At 32.5% G+C, this 20,739-nt stretch overlaps 2 protein-coding genes across 4 annotated transcripts; one reads left to right on the top strand and one right to left on the bottom strand.

Annotated features, from left to right (window-relative positions):
* The first annotated feature begins 201 nt into the window (after nucleotides 1-201).
* Nucleotides 202-7,219, top strand: LOC135954349 (uncharacterized). 2 transcript variants are annotated; one of them, XM_065504490.1, is made up of 7 exons: nucleotides 202-1,269; nucleotides 1,341-1,552; nucleotides 4,359-4,531; nucleotides 4,602-4,664; nucleotides 4,740-4,923; nucleotides 4,985-5,132; nucleotides 5,194-7,219. In XM_065504490.1, exons 1-7 carry the CDS (start codon nucleotides 278-280, stop codon nucleotides 7,136-7,138), a joined length of 3,717 nt encoding a protein of 1,238 aa, XP_065360562.1. In that variant the 5' UTR covers nucleotides 202-277; the 3' UTR covers nucleotides 7,139-7,219. The 2 variants fall into 2 exon arrangements, with proteins under 2 accessions (XP_065360562.1, XP_065360563.1); XM_065504491.1 differs by lacking the exons at nucleotides 202-1,269; nucleotides 1,341-1,552 and adding an exon at nucleotides 4,082-4,266 and having other exon boundaries at nucleotides 4,356-4,531.
* A 2,115-nt stretch (nucleotides 7,220-9,334) lies between these two features.
* Nucleotides 9,335-20,128, bottom strand: Cht2 (Chitinase 2). Of its 2 annotated transcripts, none has more exons than XM_065504348.1 (5): nucleotides 19,971-20,128; nucleotides 11,407-11,500; nucleotides 11,114-11,278; nucleotides 10,553-11,058; nucleotides 9,335-10,243 (listed from the first exon to the last, which is right to left on the bottom strand). In XM_065504348.1, the coding sequence occupies exons 2-5, from the start codon at nucleotides 11,498-11,500 to the stop codon at nucleotides 9,512-9,514; spliced, it is 1,497 nt and encodes a 498-aa protein (XP_065360420.1). In that variant the 5' UTR covers nucleotides 19,971-20,128; the 3' UTR covers nucleotides 9,335-9,511. The 2 variants fall into 2 exon arrangements, with proteins under 2 accessions (XP_065360420.1, XP_065360419.1); XM_065504347.1 differs by lacking the exon at nucleotides 19,971-20,128 and adding an exon at nucleotides 17,318-17,481.
* Between the last annotated feature and the right edge of the window lie 611 nt (nucleotides 20,129-20,739).

Raw genomic sequence — 20,739 nt, 5'->3', positions numbered from 1 at the left:
AGAGTTCACACACTCACCCTCCTCATCTAATACAATATTTATTTATTTATTAACAAGGCTTATTAAGTAAACTCCAGGAAATGTTTTATTATTATAAACTAAATAAATGGTTGGATGGATGGATGTAAGAAAGATAGATATAATGAATGAATGAATGAATATTTATGCACATAACTACATATTTAATTTATGTATGAGCATTTATTATGCGTGAATGTGCGTGTTAAACTATTATTTTTTCTCAATCCGATGAACCGGGGATATTTCGTTGTTGTTTATGAGATCACATTCGGAGAGCAGCCAGCGGAAAGAACAGGCAAATAATAAATATTCACACAAAATGGAATTGGATAATGGCAGTGTTGCGGAGAGGAAACCCATTAATGTGCCAAATTCTATTAAAAGAACTTCACTGAATCCTTCCCTAACCAGTTCTATAGACAATGTTATTTATCCGCCGTCACATCAGTATCATTACATACAATATTATCAACAGTTGCCCCCACAACAACAGCAACAATTTCAGTTGCAACAGCAACAACAGCATCAGTATGCAAATCCTCCTGCCGCTCTACTATCCGCAGCAACAACATGCCAGTGCAGCTGTTCCTGCGGTAATCAAGCCCAACAATTACAGCTGCAACAACAGCAGCAGCAACAGCAACAACAAAAACATAATGTTGCACATCATTCTCATCAGAGTAGTGTGGATTCACAAATGGTTAATGTTATTGTGCATCGACAGGCCAGTGGTGGCAGCAATAGCAGTAGCAGCAACGAAAATACCTCTTCGAACAACAAAACCAATTCCTCCTCCTCCACCAACACCCAACAAGCCCTGGCTCACAACCAGGATTTACCAAAAAAATCACAATCGGAGACATCTTTACTAAATCATTCCTATCAAGCTTTAAAAATGTCCGAATCCCTGACGGAAAACATATTCGATTGTGCTTCGGGAGGTAAAAAGAAGCTAAAAAGATCTTCTAGTTGTGATTGCGATTTAGAATGTACGTGCGTCGAAGATGACAACGATGTCGATGAGGAGGAGCAGGAGCTGGGGCTGGAGCAGGAGAGAACAGGAGAGGAAACCACAGCTAAACACAATAAACGTAAAGATCATCATCACCATCACAGCACACATCTGCCGCATAAACAACAATTTGTTTTGTCGGAAGCCATGCTAACCGCAGACGAAATAACGGTTAGTGAATCGGACAACAACAGTACGACGGTAAAACGTTGTGAACGTAATCAAAATACTAAACTGTAAGTCTAGCTTTTGCTTCAATTGTTTCAATACTCACCTTTCATTACACCTTGTATATCATCAAACACAGGAAATCTCCTGGGAAGAACTCCAATACGGATGATTTAAATTATCACAATGCCAACAACATTGATATTTATAGTGATGGCGACGCGGAGGCCATAACAGAGGCATGTCTGAAAGAAACAAATGGAATGCCGAATGGAAGTGCATCGGATCTAAGGCCACCTTTGCCGCCCAGGCCGCCGCCTAGACCGAAAATGGTAACGGGTTCATCGAATGGTAAGTTTTTCTAAATATGTATGTGTTCATTTTTGTGTTCATTTTTGATTTTCGAAGAGTGTGAATTGGATTAGTGTGAAACTTGGTGTAAAATGTGTAACGATGGAAATTTTATTCAAATTCGCTGTGAAGTTTGGAAGTGCGTTTTTGGATTTTTTAAAAGTTTTGAGAAAAAAAATATTAAATATTAAATTTCGCACTAAAACAATATCGTAATCTATACATAATATCTTTCTAAAAAGATATAAAAGTAAAAATACCTTAAAAAAATTTGTATTATTTTTTATATTGTAACAAACATATTACAGGTGGTCCAATGCAAGTACACAGAGAAAAGAGATTCGTAGTAGCAACCGAATTTGTTGTCAATCGAATGATTCAGCCTTAGTGACCGAATTATACAATTGTGGCTATAAAATTTTAGAAGTGATAACAAAAGTTTGGTTGCTTCAACCGAAATCCACTAATTTTCTGTTGCTAGAACCGAAAAATACTATGTGAGCACCCGAATCATTCGATTGGCAATAAATTCGGTTGCTATTACGAATCTGTTTTCTCTGTGTATATTTTTAAAAATTAAATAAAATGAACTCTTGAAATATTTATGACTTTTATCAGAAATAACAAATATTACCATTATTTATGGAACACGATTTTATTCATGTAAGAAGCTGCCGCTGACTTTGCAGTAGCTTATCCTGTCTGTTAAATTTTCAAATACTTTTTTGACGATTTCACGAATGGCATCGGCTGCACTTAAAAAGTTACTTGTTGTATTTGGACCACCTGTATGCATGTTATCTGTCAGCTTCCTTCCCAAAGTTAAAATGTAGGGTAAAAATTGAGGATTTTGCTTATACGAATTTCTCAGCCATTTGCTGATTTTCAATATAAAAATTATCGACATGGAATGATAATAAACCACTCACCAAATTATACTTTAAAATAATTTTTTTTTTTTAAAAAATTTAATTTAAATGATATTATGGCAACAATTTTTTTTGAAATTTAAAAAAAAAGTTTTTGGTGAAATATAAAATTCTGGTATAAAATAGTTTTCCAGATTTTTACCCATTGTATGTTCGACTTAAACACCACAAATTATTTGATATTTTTAAGATAATGAAAATCCTAAAATCTATCGATCAAAATTTAAAAGTTTCGATTTGTTGGAGATTGGGCTGAATTGGACTATAATGATTTTCATGATCTTAAAAAAATCAAAAAATTCAATGGTGATTTAACTTTTGAGGTGTGTGTGAGGGTATACAAATTTAAATTCGCAGATTTAATGGACAAAAACAAAATCGTAATAAAAGAAACATTACTATATTTTTCAAAGTATTCGAATGACGAATATTCAGTGATAAAATAAACATCACTGTTTTATAATTTGTTTTATTAATTTATTTTTATTGACATTTTGTTAAATTTTAATGAATTTCTATGTGGAAACACATAATTTGAATTCCGGAGTGGGTATATTAGATTGTGTGGACCTTCTTCCACAATGTTTACACATTTTATTATTACATGGCGTTACAAGTTAATAGAAAATCACAAAAATGTGTATAAAACTCACTTGCGAACCTCATGTAGCTCACTGCCGGAGGAATATGAAACAAAATCATATATTATTAAAATGGGATTTATTCCCCGGCGGAGTTAAAATTATGTGTAGCAAATGCAATAGTATCGTCTATTATTGCAAATTTATAAACAATTACCTTTAAAATTCGTTTTTTTCCAGATAAAATGGAAAAATAATACCTTAAAGTAGGTTTAAAGTAGTGTCGAACCTACAATAAATGTTTCAAATTTATGAATGGTTTATAACAGTCTTATATAACAGTATATTAAACGTTTATGAATACAAATTTTTGAATTTTTTCTTATTAACGAATTATAAAGCTGTTTTAAGTTATTATGAATTAGACCGTAGATATTTTGATAATAATTCTTAAAACTAACTTAAAAGACAATTCCTTATTGTAATAGAAATCACTTAAATTATCCGAAAATATTGAATATTTTATTTTGTAAACCGAGATAAATTTTGGGCCAACGGATTTTAAACGCTGAATAAATATTTTTTTTAACTGTTTTGAAACTTTTTTGAAAAATTAGTCTCACTAGACCTTTCTGTCAAAAGCAGGAAGAATTCATTCTTTTTTTTTGGCGAAAAAAGGAAACATGCGCACCAAGTAGTGTACGAATTTGAAACAGATGTGTGCCTTTGAAAGCTTATTTAATTAGCCATAATAATTTTAGCTATAAAGGAAAAGTTTAGAATGCTTTACGTACACAACATAAATATTAGAGAGCTTTCGCAAAAGATGTGGGTAGTTGAACAAGGATAACAAAGAGCTTTTGAAGTCAAGAGATAGAGATTTGCAAATAATTGTAAAGGAATTTTTAAAACAAAAGCGTATGGGGATAGATACAAAGTCCATAGCGAATTGTAAAGATGAAAAATTAGAAGAGAAACAAAAAAAATTGCAATTTTAAGAATATACGAAATTTTAGTGAAATCATCGATGTATTTTAATAAAATCTAAGTGTCAAGGAAGCCTATAACAGTTGATACACAGACAAATTCAAAATGCACGGTTATCCCGTAATGCAATTTATGCAATACAGTATGCCACCATCAACTTGCAACTGGATGCCACAACAGAATCCTCACAGAGGATTAGTGCGTGAGGGGCATGGTGGTTATCCTTTAAGTTAGCATCAACAAATCGTTGCAATTAATCTGACAAAATCATCTTACTAAATAATGAATTTACTTTTTTTGTTCCAGCAGCACGAGCACGTCCTGGTATGGTTATAAAAAAATATGTAATCTGGTGTTTGGTATGTGGTGGTTTTTCCTGCATTTTGGGACTTTTATTTCTAGGAGTGTATTTCCTATTGCATTCTTATACCATAACTGTGGGTAATTTTGAGACCGTTCCAACCTTTGTACCCGCCACTTTGGTAAGTTTATCTTGTTGAAATTCTACGCCTACACAACAATTATTAATGTTTTTAAAATTTGTGTTTTCAGCTCATTCTTACTGGCTTGTGCGTCATGAGTTTGGCAAGAAGGCGCAATCGTTATAGTTATTTGGTGGGTAGTAAAAAGAAAAGAAATTAGTTTAGTAGATGATTATAAACTAACTAACTATTTAATGTTAATTTTTAGATAAAATTATCTGGTGCCTGTGGATTAATTTCGGCTTTAACATGTGCCTTGGTGACGGTGACAACGACCGTGTTACATATGAGCCGTTTGCAGGCTCTACGAGAATGCGAATATGCTCAAAAGACTCGAACGTGTACATGTTATTCGGACTTAATAGAGTCACAAGTGGATCGAGTAGATAAAGGTAAATAATAGATTCTATCCCTTTAAAATTAAGTTTTAATACTTTTATTACTTTTTTACAGAGGGAGTTCGATTGGTTTTCGACTCTTTGTCGGATTGTGGTGTGGTTCATGGCTCTTTGTACTCGTGTCTCAGAGCAATATTTGGTTTATCAGTAGCTGGAGTTTTAGTAGCGGTTTTTAGTTGTATGCTTGTATATCAATTGTTAAGGTAAATTGATCTTGCTTTATCTCAAAATAATTAATATTCACAGTAATTTCCTACATTTTAGCCACGAACGTAAGAAAATGTATTGGGAGCAGTTGGAACTGCGTTGTCGTTCTTTGTACACTCGCCCACAAATACCGCCACAGAATATGGCTGCTGTTGCAGCTCCACATGGCTGTAGGTGCTGTGAACAATGCCATGCCCACAGACAAGTTCCATTGCAGGCATCCGCTTATCCCTGGGATGAAACTACAGAACCGCGATTTTGGTCTACACAACCGCCGGGAAACTTTTATTCTCCCAATCCGGGAGGTGAAGATCTGACAGGCATGGTACCTACTTGTCGTGGTCATGAAATGTCCACTTCTCGGAGTAGAGGTACTGGTTGGAGTTGGAATCGTTGGTGGCAACGTAGCTCACCAGATCCCAATTCACGCTTTCGGCAGACACCTTCAAGTCCGGACTCACAATATGGATTTTCCAATAGCACCAATATGCCAGTAAATACCTTAACGGAAGAGGTGGCAAATGCAAATCAAGGTCAATTTAATGTTATACCAAATAATTTGCCATATGGAGTATGGGGTCCCCCACCACCCTACAGTGATCCCAATAGCCCAGCACGGCGCGGCTACTATCAGTATATTCAACCACCTCATCATATGAACACTGCCACTGGTCAACCAAATGTTAATAATATAATCAATCCAAATACCAATGAATCTGCTCATGGCCAGTTCATGGATCAGCCGGCTGCATCAAACTGTTGCCAACAATCCTCAATGCCACGATCCAATAACTCTGTCATGGGTAGTGTGGGCAACTTCAAATCTAAAGGAGAATATGAAAATACTCCTTCTGACAGCGACTGCGGTGCAAATGTAAGAGAGAGGGATCGCTTTTCAAACACCTTGCCCACACGTAAAATCAAGAAACGCTTAGATCCAGGAAACAAAAGTATTGGGCCCAATTCTCAGAGCTCGCAACGTATCAATGTTCAACAGGTTTTTGCAAATGTTGGCCAGGGTGAAGACGAACAAGAATATCATGAACCACAAAGTTTAGGAGAGGATTCCCTTACATCTGTCCAACGAAATAAGTGTGGAGTAGAGAACAATGGCTTCCAGAATAGCTGTGAATCAACGAATGCAGCTCAGAATGTAGAACAACAAATGCAATCTTCTAGTGACCCCGCAGAATCTGAAGTTTATTTTGCGGATGTAAGCAGCTGTTGCAATATGTCGGTGAAGAATGATCATTACTATGAAGATACCAGGGCGTCGCAACGAACTTTAATAGCACCCAATCAACCGCATCATGTTCATGGGCACTCACATAACCATAACCACAACCACAGCCATCATCATCATACACACGCCGTCAGTGCTCAACATCAACATCAGCACCAGCTCAGCAACTGTAGCAGCAGTAATAACGAAGACTACCTGGCCCAACGCTTTGGACAGCGTGAAAATTCCATACGTAGTCGTCTTCCATTTCCACAAAATCCTCATGTTGTTAATGATGGTTTCGTGGAGAATCTTAAAATGTTAACAACCACTGCTAATAAAGATAATCAGCAACTGAATCATGCTCAAATTCCCAAGGATACATCGCGACAAAGTATGTGTTCTGTGGATTCGGAGGCCAAGACTGAATTTACCGACCTCTCACCGTTAACGCCATGTAGTAATAAGCTCAATCAATTACAAGATTTTGTTGAAGCCAGCTCTCAGGGTGCCACCACCCCAACGAATTTTGTAGCCTCGTATCCATTCTCATCAGAATCTCAAAGTTTAGAAGCCCACCGACGCTCAACCAAAAATCTTACAGAAGCTCACTATGAGGTTATAGATGACCAACAAACGGGTCATCCGGCTGCCCGTAATATTGGTCGCACAACCAACAAACCCAAAACTCCCATTAAGCTCACGGCCAGAGAACGCAAAGACAATAGCGACAGAGATTGGTCGTCGGATAATAGCAACGGTGAACGTCATAAGTTATGAAATGAGGTTTTCGTTTAAAATTAAAAGACACGAACAAGGTTCTCTCTGAAATGATAATTAATTTCAGCTGCGTTAGATAACGTATCATTAAATATATTATTTTAGACAAAGCCAGATGAAGACTTGGGGATAAAGTTTTGGTTACATTCTACATTTAGTGGAATTTATCGAAAACATGTTTTACGATTTTAGTTTAGGACAAATGTATTTTTTGTTTGTTTTTATTACGATGTTTTACATTGATTAGTATTCTACTTACGTTACGTTGAATTGTTGTTATCTAGCGTAACTAACCTAACTCGCATTACGAGATTCACTTCAACTTTACTGCCATTTGAAATCGTTTTGAAACCTTTGAATAATTATAAAAATTGTATTCTGAGAATCAGTGTATTATTTGATGTACTCGTAACTTTCAAGTATTTGTATTAAATAGGATTCATCCAAAATAAAAAAAATAATAATCTTAACTACTCTTATGCAAATTATATAGTTTTTAGCCTATACATTACATATTGATCATTGATAGTTATTTTCCATTTAATCATTTAGTTATATAAATGTTATATTTAAAAGCATATTTACTTATTAAGTACTTATTTAATGTATGTACATATATGTATATTCATTTAACTGTATGCAGTTAAATATTCTAAATATATCCGTACAATAAATAATAAATAAATAAATAAATAAATAAATAAAAATAATAGTAATTAATGCAACTCATATACATATGTATATCACTCACTCACAGTACAAGATAGATGTTTGCTAATATTAAATATGTGCAAACACGTAATATGGATTACAAAAGTCGAATAATGTCAGTCTTGCACTAACTGAGTTAGTGAGTGAGTGATATGCGTAATACAGTCTAAAATACTTAAAGAATGATAAAAAATACATGTTGGCTTAATGTGTGCATAAGTTTATAAATGTTTATGAAGATTATAAATATAATAATTAGTAACAATTGTTAAATATTCTTCCAAATGAAAATACATATAAAAATATTTAATAACCACCTCTAGAGTATTTTATTTCTAAAAGTTCTGTAAGTGGAGGAACATGATCTACCTACTCCCATATGCATAAACAGTTTTTAAACTTATCAAAGGTTTATAAAACAAAATTTCCATTCAAAATTTTGTTTATAAACCTTTGCCAAATTTAACAAGTAAGAAAGTATGGTCGGTCAAGTCCGATCATATAATACCCTACACTAAGTAAAAGAGCAAAAACATTTTTCTTTTAAAATTTCAAAAATTTATATTTTTTATATTTTTATATGGGGTGGAAATCGGTACATTATTTCACCTAGCCCCCATACAAATGTCCTCCCGAAATTGACTTTATCAGTCATAAATATTTAATTTATATATGCATCTCCACAAATTTATCTCCAAATAAGTTTTATATATTCGAAATTCATGTCACCAAATTTTGTAACGATCGGTCCATACTTAGTCATAGATCCCATATATACCCGCTTCCGAAAATCACTTTACGGTGCATAAATCTCTTAAACATTTTGGTATACACACAAAATTCAACATAAATAACATTCGTATACACATAAATCAAACGACCTAATTTCATGGTGATCGGTCCATTATTGGTCATAGCTCCCATATAAGGCCCACATGGGATTTTCTATTATATTAAGCTTTAATATTCCAATTAATTCTGATAATTCGCAAAAAAATAAATATTTTACTTTTTTTAATTTTGAATTTGCAATGTTTTGCTTATTTATAAAAAATTAAGTAAAGGTGTTAATTAAAACTTGAAGAAAACCCAATAATATTAAACAAAATTCAGTTCCACGGAAGGTAGTTTTATTCCAAACATTTTCGTTTTACTTTTTGTGAAAAAACAAAATACTTAAATAATTCTACTTTCAATCGGAATGGAATTCTGTGACAGCCATGAACATTCACGAGTTTTTGGAATAATTTGAATAATGAACTTGTTATTGGTCTATTTTGGTTAAATCTTTTTTGCTGTATGAATCTTCTGCATTTATTTTGGAGCTTTAAGCAACTTTTAGAGAAAGTCAAGTTCAAAAAACAGTACATAAAACTAAGGAAACTTATTCCCGGGATTTCGGTATTGAATTTCCGTGAAAAACTCTACGTATAAGTTATATTACTAAAAGAGTTACATTCTCGTTAACGAATTAAATGTACATAATTGTATTTTTGGCGTGTTTCTATATTTTATTTTATTTAATTTAATACAATATTAATTCTTATTTTATACATACATATATATTTTTAAAAATTTTGCGAAACAAACTAAATGATAATGTATTCTTATGACTTCTAATTAATTATAATATTTGAGCAAATTTTTAATGTTACATTCTATTTATAAAACTAATGAGATTAGTCCCAATACAACGGCAATATGAAATGGATATAATATGTTAGTACGGCAACCTGTATTACTATCACCCTTATGATCCTCCACCGAACCATGTGGTATTTCATTATCTTCTATATTTGGTTCCTGGTCCTCGTCACGGTCCGGATGATGAGGATGATCATGTTTGTGCTTAGTTTCTTCTATAGCTAAGGGTACTGCTTCATTAATAGTTCTCAGTAGAGGATAGTTATTGCTTAGCCGATGAGGCATAGCTAAATCCAAATGTTTGAAGTGTCTGAAATCTTCGTAGACGTCAGTTTCAGGTTCACACTCTCCCAAGAAGTCGTCGGTATCAATGGACCACACCATTATACCGCCTAATTTTCTTTCAATAGCAAATTTCACTTTGTTGGCTATAGAACGAGAATTATCGAAAGTAACTACTTCGACGAGACCGGTAAAAACATCTTTTTCGGAACGTGCCAAGGCTTGTGACGTTTCGGGATCCCACATAGTAGTCCAACCTGAAGTTTTGTTACTTAAAATTCTACAAACTTCATTGTAGCCCAAGAAACCATCTTCACGAGTAAATGGTCCCTGGAAAGCTGTGCCATCAGTATCGTCGTCAAGATTGCCATCTAGAGGAGTTCTAAATGTTCGACCATAAAAGGGTACACCCATGACAATTTTCTCAGCAGGAGCTCCCAATTTTAACAAATAATCAATTGTAAATTGCTAAAAATAAAAAATATAAACATTTATGAAGAGTATTCTCTTTTTTTTATTTATTTAAAACTAAAACTGTTTTCACTATTGCTAAAAATGTAATTTGGTAAAAAGTTGTCGAAGTTCCTAACTAAAATGAAACTTTACATATTTTTAAAATACCGTTTCTGAAATTGTTTGTCCTAGCTTTGGACGTTGGTGAGCTAGATCTAAGAAAAATAACTTTTTCGAGGTTTTCAATGAACGAAATTTCTAACCAGTCCAAACATACTAGAATTTTCAATACTAAGTCAGTCCATTTTATTACATTTAACTTACCACACTCAATACATCACCATTTGGAGCGGTCAACGGAGCGTTATAGCCTACTTTACGATCCCAACTGCCATGATAATCATAACACATAATGTGTAAGTAATCCAAATAACGAGAAAGCTGACGTACATCATACGCCTCGTCTATAACTTTTTTCGAAGCTCCAATGGCGGTTGTGAGCAACAGGCCATGCGGATTAAATTGTTCACGCAACTCCTTGCAAAGCAAAACGAAATTCTCACGATCCTGAGGAGCTCCACCACGTTGAGTGGGATATTCCCAATCCAAATCGAGACCATCAAAATTGTATTTGCGTATAAATGAAGTGACTTGTTTAACGAATTTTCCCCTTGACATGGGATCGGCCACCATATTTGAATAGTTTTTGGAGCCTTCATTCCAGCCACCAATAGCCAAACTGACTTTTAAGTGAGGATGAGTGCGCTTGAGTCCGGTTAATCGTTCATAGCCACCTTTGCCATATTCTTCTTTTAAATCCTGCCAAGGATCTGTAAGAATGTAATGTAAATTTTTAAAACAAAACTAATGTAAAGTATTACCTACCCAATGATTTAATGGCCGATAGTTGAGGATCGAGACCAGCAAAGGCATATACAACATGGCTGCATAGACTAGGATCAAAATTGTCAATGCCATAAGCACCCTGACCCGGACGATAAACGGCCCATGTTGAAATGTAACAAACAACAACTTTACCATGTATAGGTCCTGTGAAACAAAGAAACAAAGAGAAACTTTAAGCCTGGGTATGTCATATTCTGTCATGTTCTTATCGCCACCCTTTTTAGTTTTATATTGTGCTTTTGCTATAGTATTTAGTATTAAGTATCATTTACCTGTTTTTGCTTTGGTATTCATTATACAAACTGAGGAAACCACTAAAAATATGAAAAACAACCTGTTTCCTGTGCAGATGTGGTGCCAGGTCATCTGAAAATAAAAAAAAAGAAAAAAAAACATACAGAAATCAATATTTTAATGAAACCACAATTTAAAAATTCGAAATTTAATAAAAGACATCAATACAACGAGTACTGTTACTCGTGCACAGAGAAAACAGTTTCGTTGTGACAACCTAATTTGCTGCCATCGATAGGGTGACAAATATTTGGTTGTATCAATCGAAATTCATATTTACTTAAACTGAAAAAACCAAGCTACAGACCCCGTTAGACTTTATCTTGTGGGGTTCTCTTAAGTACATAGCAGGTCAAATTCAGCCTGATTAATGCGCCCGTCATGGAAAATTTGACTTTTTCGGATGTGCGCCAGCCACTATGTTATATTCTATACATAATGGCATCGTTTGACCTTTCAAACGAATAAAAAATATCGGTGAGATATCATCGAAACTTTGTTTTAGAACTTTAAAATTTAGAACTAAACTTATAACATTTATAATTAATAATAACATCACTGAACGCCCAAAAAAATCATATTTTACCAATACATCTGGGGCCTAATTACCGCATTCGTGGTCGAATGAGCTATAGTATCGAAAAATTATTTAGATATCGTAATTAGTATGATAAAATATACTAAATTTCTTGCTCGATATCGAATGCTATAATATCAAATAAGAAAATTACTATAAATTTTACTCGATATCGAATCGGGTAATTCTGCCTCTGTTAATATTTTTGAACACGCATTTTAGTTTTTTCAAATATTTCACGAAAAATGTAACAGTTTTGCACATTTGCTATGGTAAAAATTAGAGTGATTAATCTAACAAATTAAACTTCCTTAGAGAATTTTAAAAACGTCCTTGAATGAATGCTTAACTTTTACAGGTTTCAAAACCATATGTTTAATTCCAACATATTGGTTTACAATTTTGCTAGATTTGTATCCAACATTTGTGTATGGAAGCGATAACTTTTAAATAGCATTCAAAAATAATTTAATTATTAGTTAGAAATTATAATTTTATGAAAATTTTTATATTAAATTTTTATATTAAAGATAAAATTCTTTATTTTTCAAACAATTTTCCTTTGAACAATTTAATATTTTTTCTGGTGCTTTTTATGAAAATTCGTTTTTTTTTCTTGAGTTTAGTGCTTTTTTAAATTCAAAAGTTGACAACGCTGCTGCAAATATTACAAATACAGTAAAACATTGATAATCCGGATAATTAAAAAAAAAAAAATTTTAAACATCGTTCTTGTATTAAAAATGCTTTTAAAACACATATCTAATGATATATTATATTTATGTATCATTTAAATAAATGATTACCAGGGCAACCAAAAATATGCAAAATCATATTTTTAGCTGTGCGTCATATAAACATATGAGTTATTTATTTATTCGTTTCAGACAATTTTAACAATTTTGGCAGTGCACTGAAATAAGGCCATAGGCAATAAGGCCATATGGCTCTATTGCTCAACTAGTTGGGAAATAAGACCATATGACCTTATTTCCCATGGTAGAAGTGAAATAATGCCATTATGAGATTATTGCATCTTAGAAAATTTTTTGTTTGCTTAAATGATTATTTAATTTAACAAAAAAAATTCAATGAAAAATTAAAGAACATTCACTCCAAAAAAAAAGTATTTTTAATCATTCATTTACAAGAAAGGCTTTATTTAGCGAAGCCGCCTGCGCGTTCCATGGAGGAGAAAGTCCCTAAGAGCGGCCGTAGGCCGCCACGCTTAAAAACTGTATTTGCGAAGACAAGTTTTTTGCACTCAGTAGTATGGCGAGCAACTATTCGGTTTTTTTTTGGCGCTCTTAGGGGCTTTCTCCTCCATGGAATGCGGCAGCCGGCTTCGCTCTAAAATAACAATACATACATATATATGTAATTATAACAAGCTATTTTACACTGATATGGCTTTATTTCCACTTTGACCAATAATTGAATATGACTTTATTTCACTCCCTCGGTGGTAATACAGTCATATCGAGCCCTTAGCGCCAAATTATCGTAAGCAACAAAACACAAATTTTACAGGAGAATGTTTTTTCGATTATTTTGAAATTTATACATACGTAATATTAAAAATGTTATGATGCCTATTTTTCAAAAATATTTATAACTTTTGACAACTAAAAATTCATGGAATACTTTATAGTAAAATATGACAACAAATGTTTTTTATTGAATTTTTGCATAGATAAAAATTTTTCGAATTTAAATAAAATATTTATTTATGAATAGTTTTTAACGAAATTTCATAGTTATGTAAAATTTTTTATTTAAAATGGAAAAATAAAAACGAATTTTGAAATTTATTATCAGCAATCCCGCAATTCCCAAAAAAGTGTTGAAAAAATCCAAAAATGGGAATTTTTAGTTTTTTGACTATAATATCCATACCAGGGTCGGGGTTATCGGAACCCTTTACATAATAATTAGAAACATATTGAGCCACCTATAATTGGTTACTATATTTTGATATCGGATACGCGATTTGAGAATTCTTGCCCTAAATTTTTATTTTACATAAAAAATAGGTGCTTTTTGAAAGGACCTGGTCCCCTCAGTAACAACAAGATTGAAATTGGTTTTCCTTTAAAATATTTTATGAAAACTAAGCTTTCAGAACGTAGAAATTCCTTGTACATCCTCTTAGAAATTTTTTGCGATAACTTAAAAAGAAAAAAAGTTCTTTTTCCCCAAAAATTAGCGAAAAATCGTCTTTTTAAATTTTTTAAATTAAAATGCATATAACTTTGGACTTAGTCATTATTTTTAAACACTTCTTTCTCTATTTGACACATACATATGTTGTTAGTCCAATGAAGGAAAACTGGAGAAAATTGGAAAATATTTGGATACGCTGTTATCAAAAAACTGGAGTAGGTTGGGTAAAACTGTTAAAAATTTAATTTTCAAATGCGAATATCTCCTAAGCTAAAAGAGATAATTGATAGCTACGACTAGGTCTTTTGTAGCGCTCGATGAAAAGATTTTATGTGTGTATTTTTTTTTGAAATCAGAACTCAAACCAATAAATAATATCGTTTTAAAAATGTAACATACCCGAGGTGTCCTACATTGAGGATCTTTGGTCGTGCCCCTGGTGGGCCCATGAGGTCCACGTTCAGAACTTAAACTCCACAACACTTCTTCTTTGTTTACTGTAAAATATAAACATTGACTTACGATAAAATCTTACCCCCTATATTTTTGATGTTATTAAAAATTTTGATATTCTGAGAACGCTAAAACATCGTCGGTCCATACAATTTTAATTTTTGCAATAAAAAAAATTTTTGAAAATGTCTCTTACGATAATTTGGCGCTAAGGGCTCGATATGGTCTTATTTCTCAACACATGGTGTAATAAGGCTATATGCCCTTATTACCTATGGCCTTATTTCATGGCACCAATTTTGGCATCGATTCGTTAGTGCATAGTTTTGCATATTTTGCTCTTTACAGCATATTTTGTTTTTTATAGCATAGTTTTGCATATTTAACTCTTAACGGCATAATTTTGTTGCTTATTTTCTTTTTTTCATTATTTTGTTTTCTTAATATAATTTTATTGTTTGCATTGTAATTTTTCATTTCCATATTTTACTTTTTTGTTAAGATCCAATGATAATTGGCTTAAGCTACTTAATGAAGAAATGAGAGAACCCATAATTGACTTATCTTCGTTGACTTAACCCTCTAATGCCCAAGCATACCCAAGGCACTCATCGCAAATATGACAATGAATGCAAATATTGGTAAAAAAAGCACTGAAATTATTTTAAAAAGCTTTCAAAGTGTTTGAAATGAAATATCAGTTATATTTGCATTTATTGTCATTTTGCGATGAATGCCTTGAGGCATGCTTAAGCATTAGAGGGTTAAGGGAGCTCAGTTTCCATATATTTGAATTAAATTAAAAAAAAATTAAAAGAAAATTTCTTAACTTTCTTTAACAAATGTGTTAGATATGTAGTACATTTAAAGATAAAATTAAGGTGGCGTTCAAAGCACGTTGATAGATTTACATAAATTGTAACGAAGATATTATGAAATCATTAAATAACAATATGAGAATATGGATGAGAAGGAAAGGATTATAAGAAATGTAACGGTAGTTTAAGTCCCAATGATAAAACAGCAACAAGCTTTTTTTAATGGCCGCATGTCTTAAATAAAACAAATCATTTCACTATTGTAAGGTTTTTTGATAATTCTATTTAAATTTTTTAATATTATTATGAAGTAATAGGCAGTTTAAAAGATGAGACAAATTAAATGATTAAGATTGTCTAAGAACTCGACGAAAATCTAAAATTATGATTTAGTTCGAAAATTTAATTAAAGTAATTCATGTAGTGCCAAAGTCACAAAAGTCGAAATTTAATCCTATAATTAATAATTTTAGATTATGATCTCAATATTTTATTTACTTCTTATATATTTTTTGAATAAAACTTTGAAAGCAAACAATAAACAACTATTTGTAAGTGCATATTTTGTATATGTTAAGAGCATATTTTTCGGTTTTAAGTGCATATTTTATGAGCATATTTTTGGTTGCCCTGATGATTACATTTAAAAGGAACATTTATAGTATGTATGTATGTACATTTTATAAAAAAAAGTATTAGAATATTTCAATTCTAAAAGTCAAGAAAATAACAATAAAAATATTAAAGCTATTTATTTTGCTTGGTAAAATAGTCATTCAATGTTGTTTGTCGAGAATTGTTCAAACTTTTTTCCAAAGTTTGTATGAAATCCGGATTATAAAGTTATAAAGATGCAATCAATCCGCATTATAGAGTACACAATGTAATGAAAACTGATGTCCGGATTACGGATAATCCGGATTAACGCCGTCCGGATTATCAAGGTTTTACTGTAATGAAATCTCGTCGATAAAAATGTCTTCTAGGTATGTTTACAATTAAACCATTGTCAACAATTGAACACAAATAAACAATAGATAAACTGGGGCTAATGAATTGCAACGAATAACAAAAGTAAATTGAGTATTTGCAAAGTACTTTATAAAATAAATAGTCTATTTCACATGTTCAAATAAATTGATTCCAGCATTGTTGCTATAATTAACCAATTAGGGGCAGTTTTTTAGTGGTGACAAATTGTATGCTTTTTGAAATACATAGTATTATAATTATTAAATTCTAACCTTTATCAATTAATTTGTCTGAGATAAGAAAAGACCAAAGAGATGAAGTGTTTGGAATTAAAAATTTACAAAATTTTAATCCAAAACTTTTTTTTATATACCTTAGACCACTAAAGTGTGGAGGGTTATTGGGTTAGTGCTGATGTCTGTAACTTGGAAAAAAATTGTCCCAACATCCACATTAAAGTATACCAATCTTTGGCACAAACTTTTCTTTTGTCCAAAGTATTAGTATGTATATTAAAAACATTTAAGACAAAAAAAAAAAAATGTTAACTGTAGAAATGCACATGCATTTCTATCGTTTCATATAAACATTAGGCCGATTAGTGTAAGTTAGTCATTGTGTTGTTGAAATTCCAGTTAATTCTTTTTACTCTTTCAATTAACAATTTATTAAGCGGCAAGATCCATTTTGGAATTGTTCGATGCCGATCGCCAGGTATTCGTAATACAAAAAAGAATAAAATGTGTCTATCTTTAAAATCTCTAATAAAATCTCAACCCCCTTTGACAAATGTACCAACTACGACAATGGAAAGTAAACAACATATTGTACAGCCAAAATATTTTGGTTTTACTTAAATTTTTTTGGAAGTTTGTACTAAATATTTTATGTATTTTTAATATTTACCTTTTCTAAACTTCACAAGAAACTTTAATTAATATTCCAAGCACAGAAAGCACAGTTCAACAAAAACGAACTTTAAAGTTTTGATTTGTTTCTTTTTCTTTTGCTTTTTTTGTATGTATTGTAGGAATTTATTTATTTTTCAGTTTAAATGCCGTTCGTACTCGTAACTGCAAACAGATTAATTAATTGAAATGCATACGATTTAAAAATTCAAAAATACTGGTCTCTAAGCCACGCCTCGAAATATTATTAAACAAGTAAGAGTGCTATATTCGGCTGTGCCGAATCTTATATACCCTTCACCAAATTATACTTCAAAATTTTAAATATTTTTAGATAAACAAAATTTAATTTGTTCCAGTTGTTTTTTTTTTATTTTTTGGAAAAAAAAAAATTTCGATTGTTATTTAAAATTTATTTTTTTTAAATTTTAAAATTTTTTTTTTTAAATTTTAAAATTTTTTTTTTTTAAATTTAAAAAATTTTTTTTGTTTTTTCAATTTTTTGTTTGAAAAAAAAATTCGGGTTAAAAATTTTTTCCCGATTTTGACCCATTGTAGGTCAAACTTACTATGGTCTCATATACGTCGTTGCAAATGTCTTTGAAATATCTATCATTAGATATCCATATTGTCTATATTAATGTCTTAATAATCCAGATATAGGTAAAAAATAGGTCAAAAATCGAGGTTGTCTTGGTTTTTTCCTCATATCTCAGCCATTTGTGGACCGATTTTGCTGATTTTAAATAGCAAAATTCTCGAAAGCATATCTGACAGAATTATTGAAGATTTGGATCCCGAAGATATCTGGGGTCTTCAGAAAACTGATTTCAACAGACAGACAGACGGACAGACAGACAGACAGACAGACAGACAGACAGAAAGACAGACAGACAGACAGACAGACAGACAGACAGACAGACAGACAGACAGACAGACAGACAGACAGACAGACAGACAGACAGACAGACAGACAGACAGACAGACAGACAGACAGACAGACAGACAGACAGACAGACAGACAGACAGACAGACAGACAGACAGACAGACAGACAGACAGACAGACAGACAGACAGACAGACAGACAGACAGACAGACAGACAGACAGACAGACAGACAGACAGACATACAGACAGACAGACAGACAGACAGACAGACAGACAGACAGACAGACAGACAGACAGACAGACAGACAGACAGACAGACAGACAGACAGACAGACAGACAGACAGACAGACAGACAGACAGACAGACAGACAGACAGACAGACAGACAGACAGACAGACAGACAGACAGGCAGACAGACAGACAGACAGACAGACAGACAGACAGACAGACAGACAGACAGACAGACAGACAGACAGACAGACAGACAGACAGACAGACAGACAGACAGACAGACAGACAGACAGACAGACAGACAGACAGACAGACAGACAGACAGACAGACAGACAGACAGACAGACAGACAGACAGACAGACAGACAGACAGACAGACAGACAGACAGACAGACAGACAGACAGACAGACAGACAGACAGACAGACAGACAGACAGACAGACAGACAGACAGACAGACAGACAGACAGACAGACAGACAGACAGACAGACAGACAGACAGACAGACAGACAGACAGACAGACAGACAGACAGACAGACAGACAGACAGACAGACAGACAGACAGACAGACAGACAGACAGACAGACAGACAGACAGACAGACAGACAGACAGACAGACAGACAGACAGACAGACGGACATGGCTTAATCGACTCCGCTATCTATAAGGATCCAGAATATATATACTTTATAGGGTCGGAAATGAAAAATGTAGAAATTACAAACGGAATGACAAACTTATATATACTCTTCTCACGATGGTGAAGGGTATAAAAACTACATACTACTATAAATATTTAAGGGGGAAATAATTAAAAAAAAAAATAAAAAATATAAATTAAGAAAAAGTTTTAGAATTGTATTTATTGTTTGTTGGAACACAAATTTAAAGATTTTTCCAATATTTTTATTAATTTACATAGAGCTTTTTTAAGATTTTGAACAATATGTAGGTATGAACTTTTTTTATAACAAGATTGCAATATAAAATTTGCAAAAATGTATTATTATTATTATTATTTTTTTTTAAATAAGAGACAAAAACAAACACAATTTCAAATTCGCAGTTCGACTACACTGTAAAGAGTATTCACACAAAATGATTGTGTTCAAAACCGGAATAAACTCAATTCAACTCAACTCATAAACATTATTATTTTACTTATTTCATTTTCATGTTTTTTTTTGTTTTTTTTTTTAATTAATGGAACAACTGAATGAGTACCAATCATGTAGGAAAGAAACAAAAAAAGTACACATCTTTGGCTTTTTGTTAATGTTTTTTCCGTATACAAATTAAAACTTTCCGTTTCACTATGGATTTTGAATGATCACACAAACATAAACACACGATCAGCTACGTAAGTACAAGCTCGCAAATGATCTACATACAACACTGTATGGTATGGATCTCTAGGAGGAAATACAATAGCAATAAAATACACACATACAAATACGAAACATACATATGTATAAACGAAATTTAAAAGGTGCTCATGCGCACTGCTCCATATTTCTTTCCAAAAACTTACTTTTGAGGTAGTTAGTGTTATATTTGATGTTTTCCAAACTAATAAACAAAATAAAACTCTAGTATATTTTACAAAAAGTTGGGAATTTTCTTTATGAAGCAAACATTAAATTGCTGTAACAAATCCGTTTTGTTTTTGCGTTACGACGTTTTCAATCAAGTGTCACCGTTGCTCTTTAACCACAAACTGAAGTTTTGTTTGTTTGTTTTAGCCAGCCACTGCTGGCTGACTCTACTACTTGCTCTGCTGGCCAACACACACTCATCATGTTCATTCAATAAGCCACAATTTTCTTGTTCTTGTTGTTATTGTTTACAGTAAGTATGTAGTTAGTAGTAGTAGCATTCGCTAGACAATCAAGTCTTTAAATAAAAACCAAGTTTACTCATTTAACCGATATGTGGCGAACGGCAGACATAAAGAGAGTTTGTAACTAAAGTCGTCATGTTTAGATATGTATGTAGACAGACAGACAGACAGATATTCATTAAGATTCTTCGTTTAATTTTTTATGTATTTCAACTTTTTCATTTTCTTTGGTCCGTCTCTTTGGCGAGTTTTGAGTTTAGCTTTCTGTATGGCAGGGGTTGGTATAATAAATTGGTAATTCTATTAGGCACTTGTCAGATTGAATAGAAAAATGTGTACCTAGTACTATTTATTTTCAGATCCAAATATACTCTTTACCATGAGTGGTTTTAATTTGCAACACTATAAAGTGTACACGTAGTATATTCTGTATACATATATGTATATTCTGGATCCTTGT

The sequence above is a fragment of the Calliphora vicina genome, chromosome 3 (genome assembly GCF_958450345.1).
Source record: "Calliphora vicina chromosome 3, idCalVici1.1, whole genome shotgun sequence".
NCBI lineage: Eukaryota > Metazoa > Arthropoda > Insecta > Diptera > Calliphoridae > Calliphora > Calliphora vicina.
Note: the sequence above shows the minus strand (reverse complement) of the source record. Positions and strands in the feature narration are given on the sequence as shown.

Bases quoted from the DNA above. Each gene is read 5' to 3' on its own strand.
- LOC135954349 (XM_065504490.1), top strand. From the start codon at position 278: ATGAGATCACATTCGGAGAGCAGCCAGCGGAAAGAACAGGCAAATAAT. The intron at 4,665-4,739 runs GTGGGTAGTAAA...GTTAATTTTTAG, and splicing joins GCAATCGTTATAGTTATTTG to ATAAAATTATCTGGTGCCTG. The intron at 5,133-5,193 runs GTAAATTGATCT...CCTACATTTTAG, and splicing joins CTTGTATATCAATTGTTAAG to CCACGAACGTAAGAAAATGT.
- Cht2 (XM_065504348.1), bottom strand. From the start codon at position 11,500: ATGACCTGGCACCACATCTGCACAGGAAACAGGTTGTTTTTCATATTT. The intron at 11,279-11,406 runs GTAAATGATACT...TTTGTTTCACAG, and splicing joins GAATACCAAAGCAAAAACAG to GACCTATACATGGTAAAGTT. The intron at 11,059-11,113 runs GTAGGTAATACT...ACATTCTTACAG, and splicing joins ATCGGCCATTAAATCATTGG to ATCCTTGGCAGGATTTAAAA.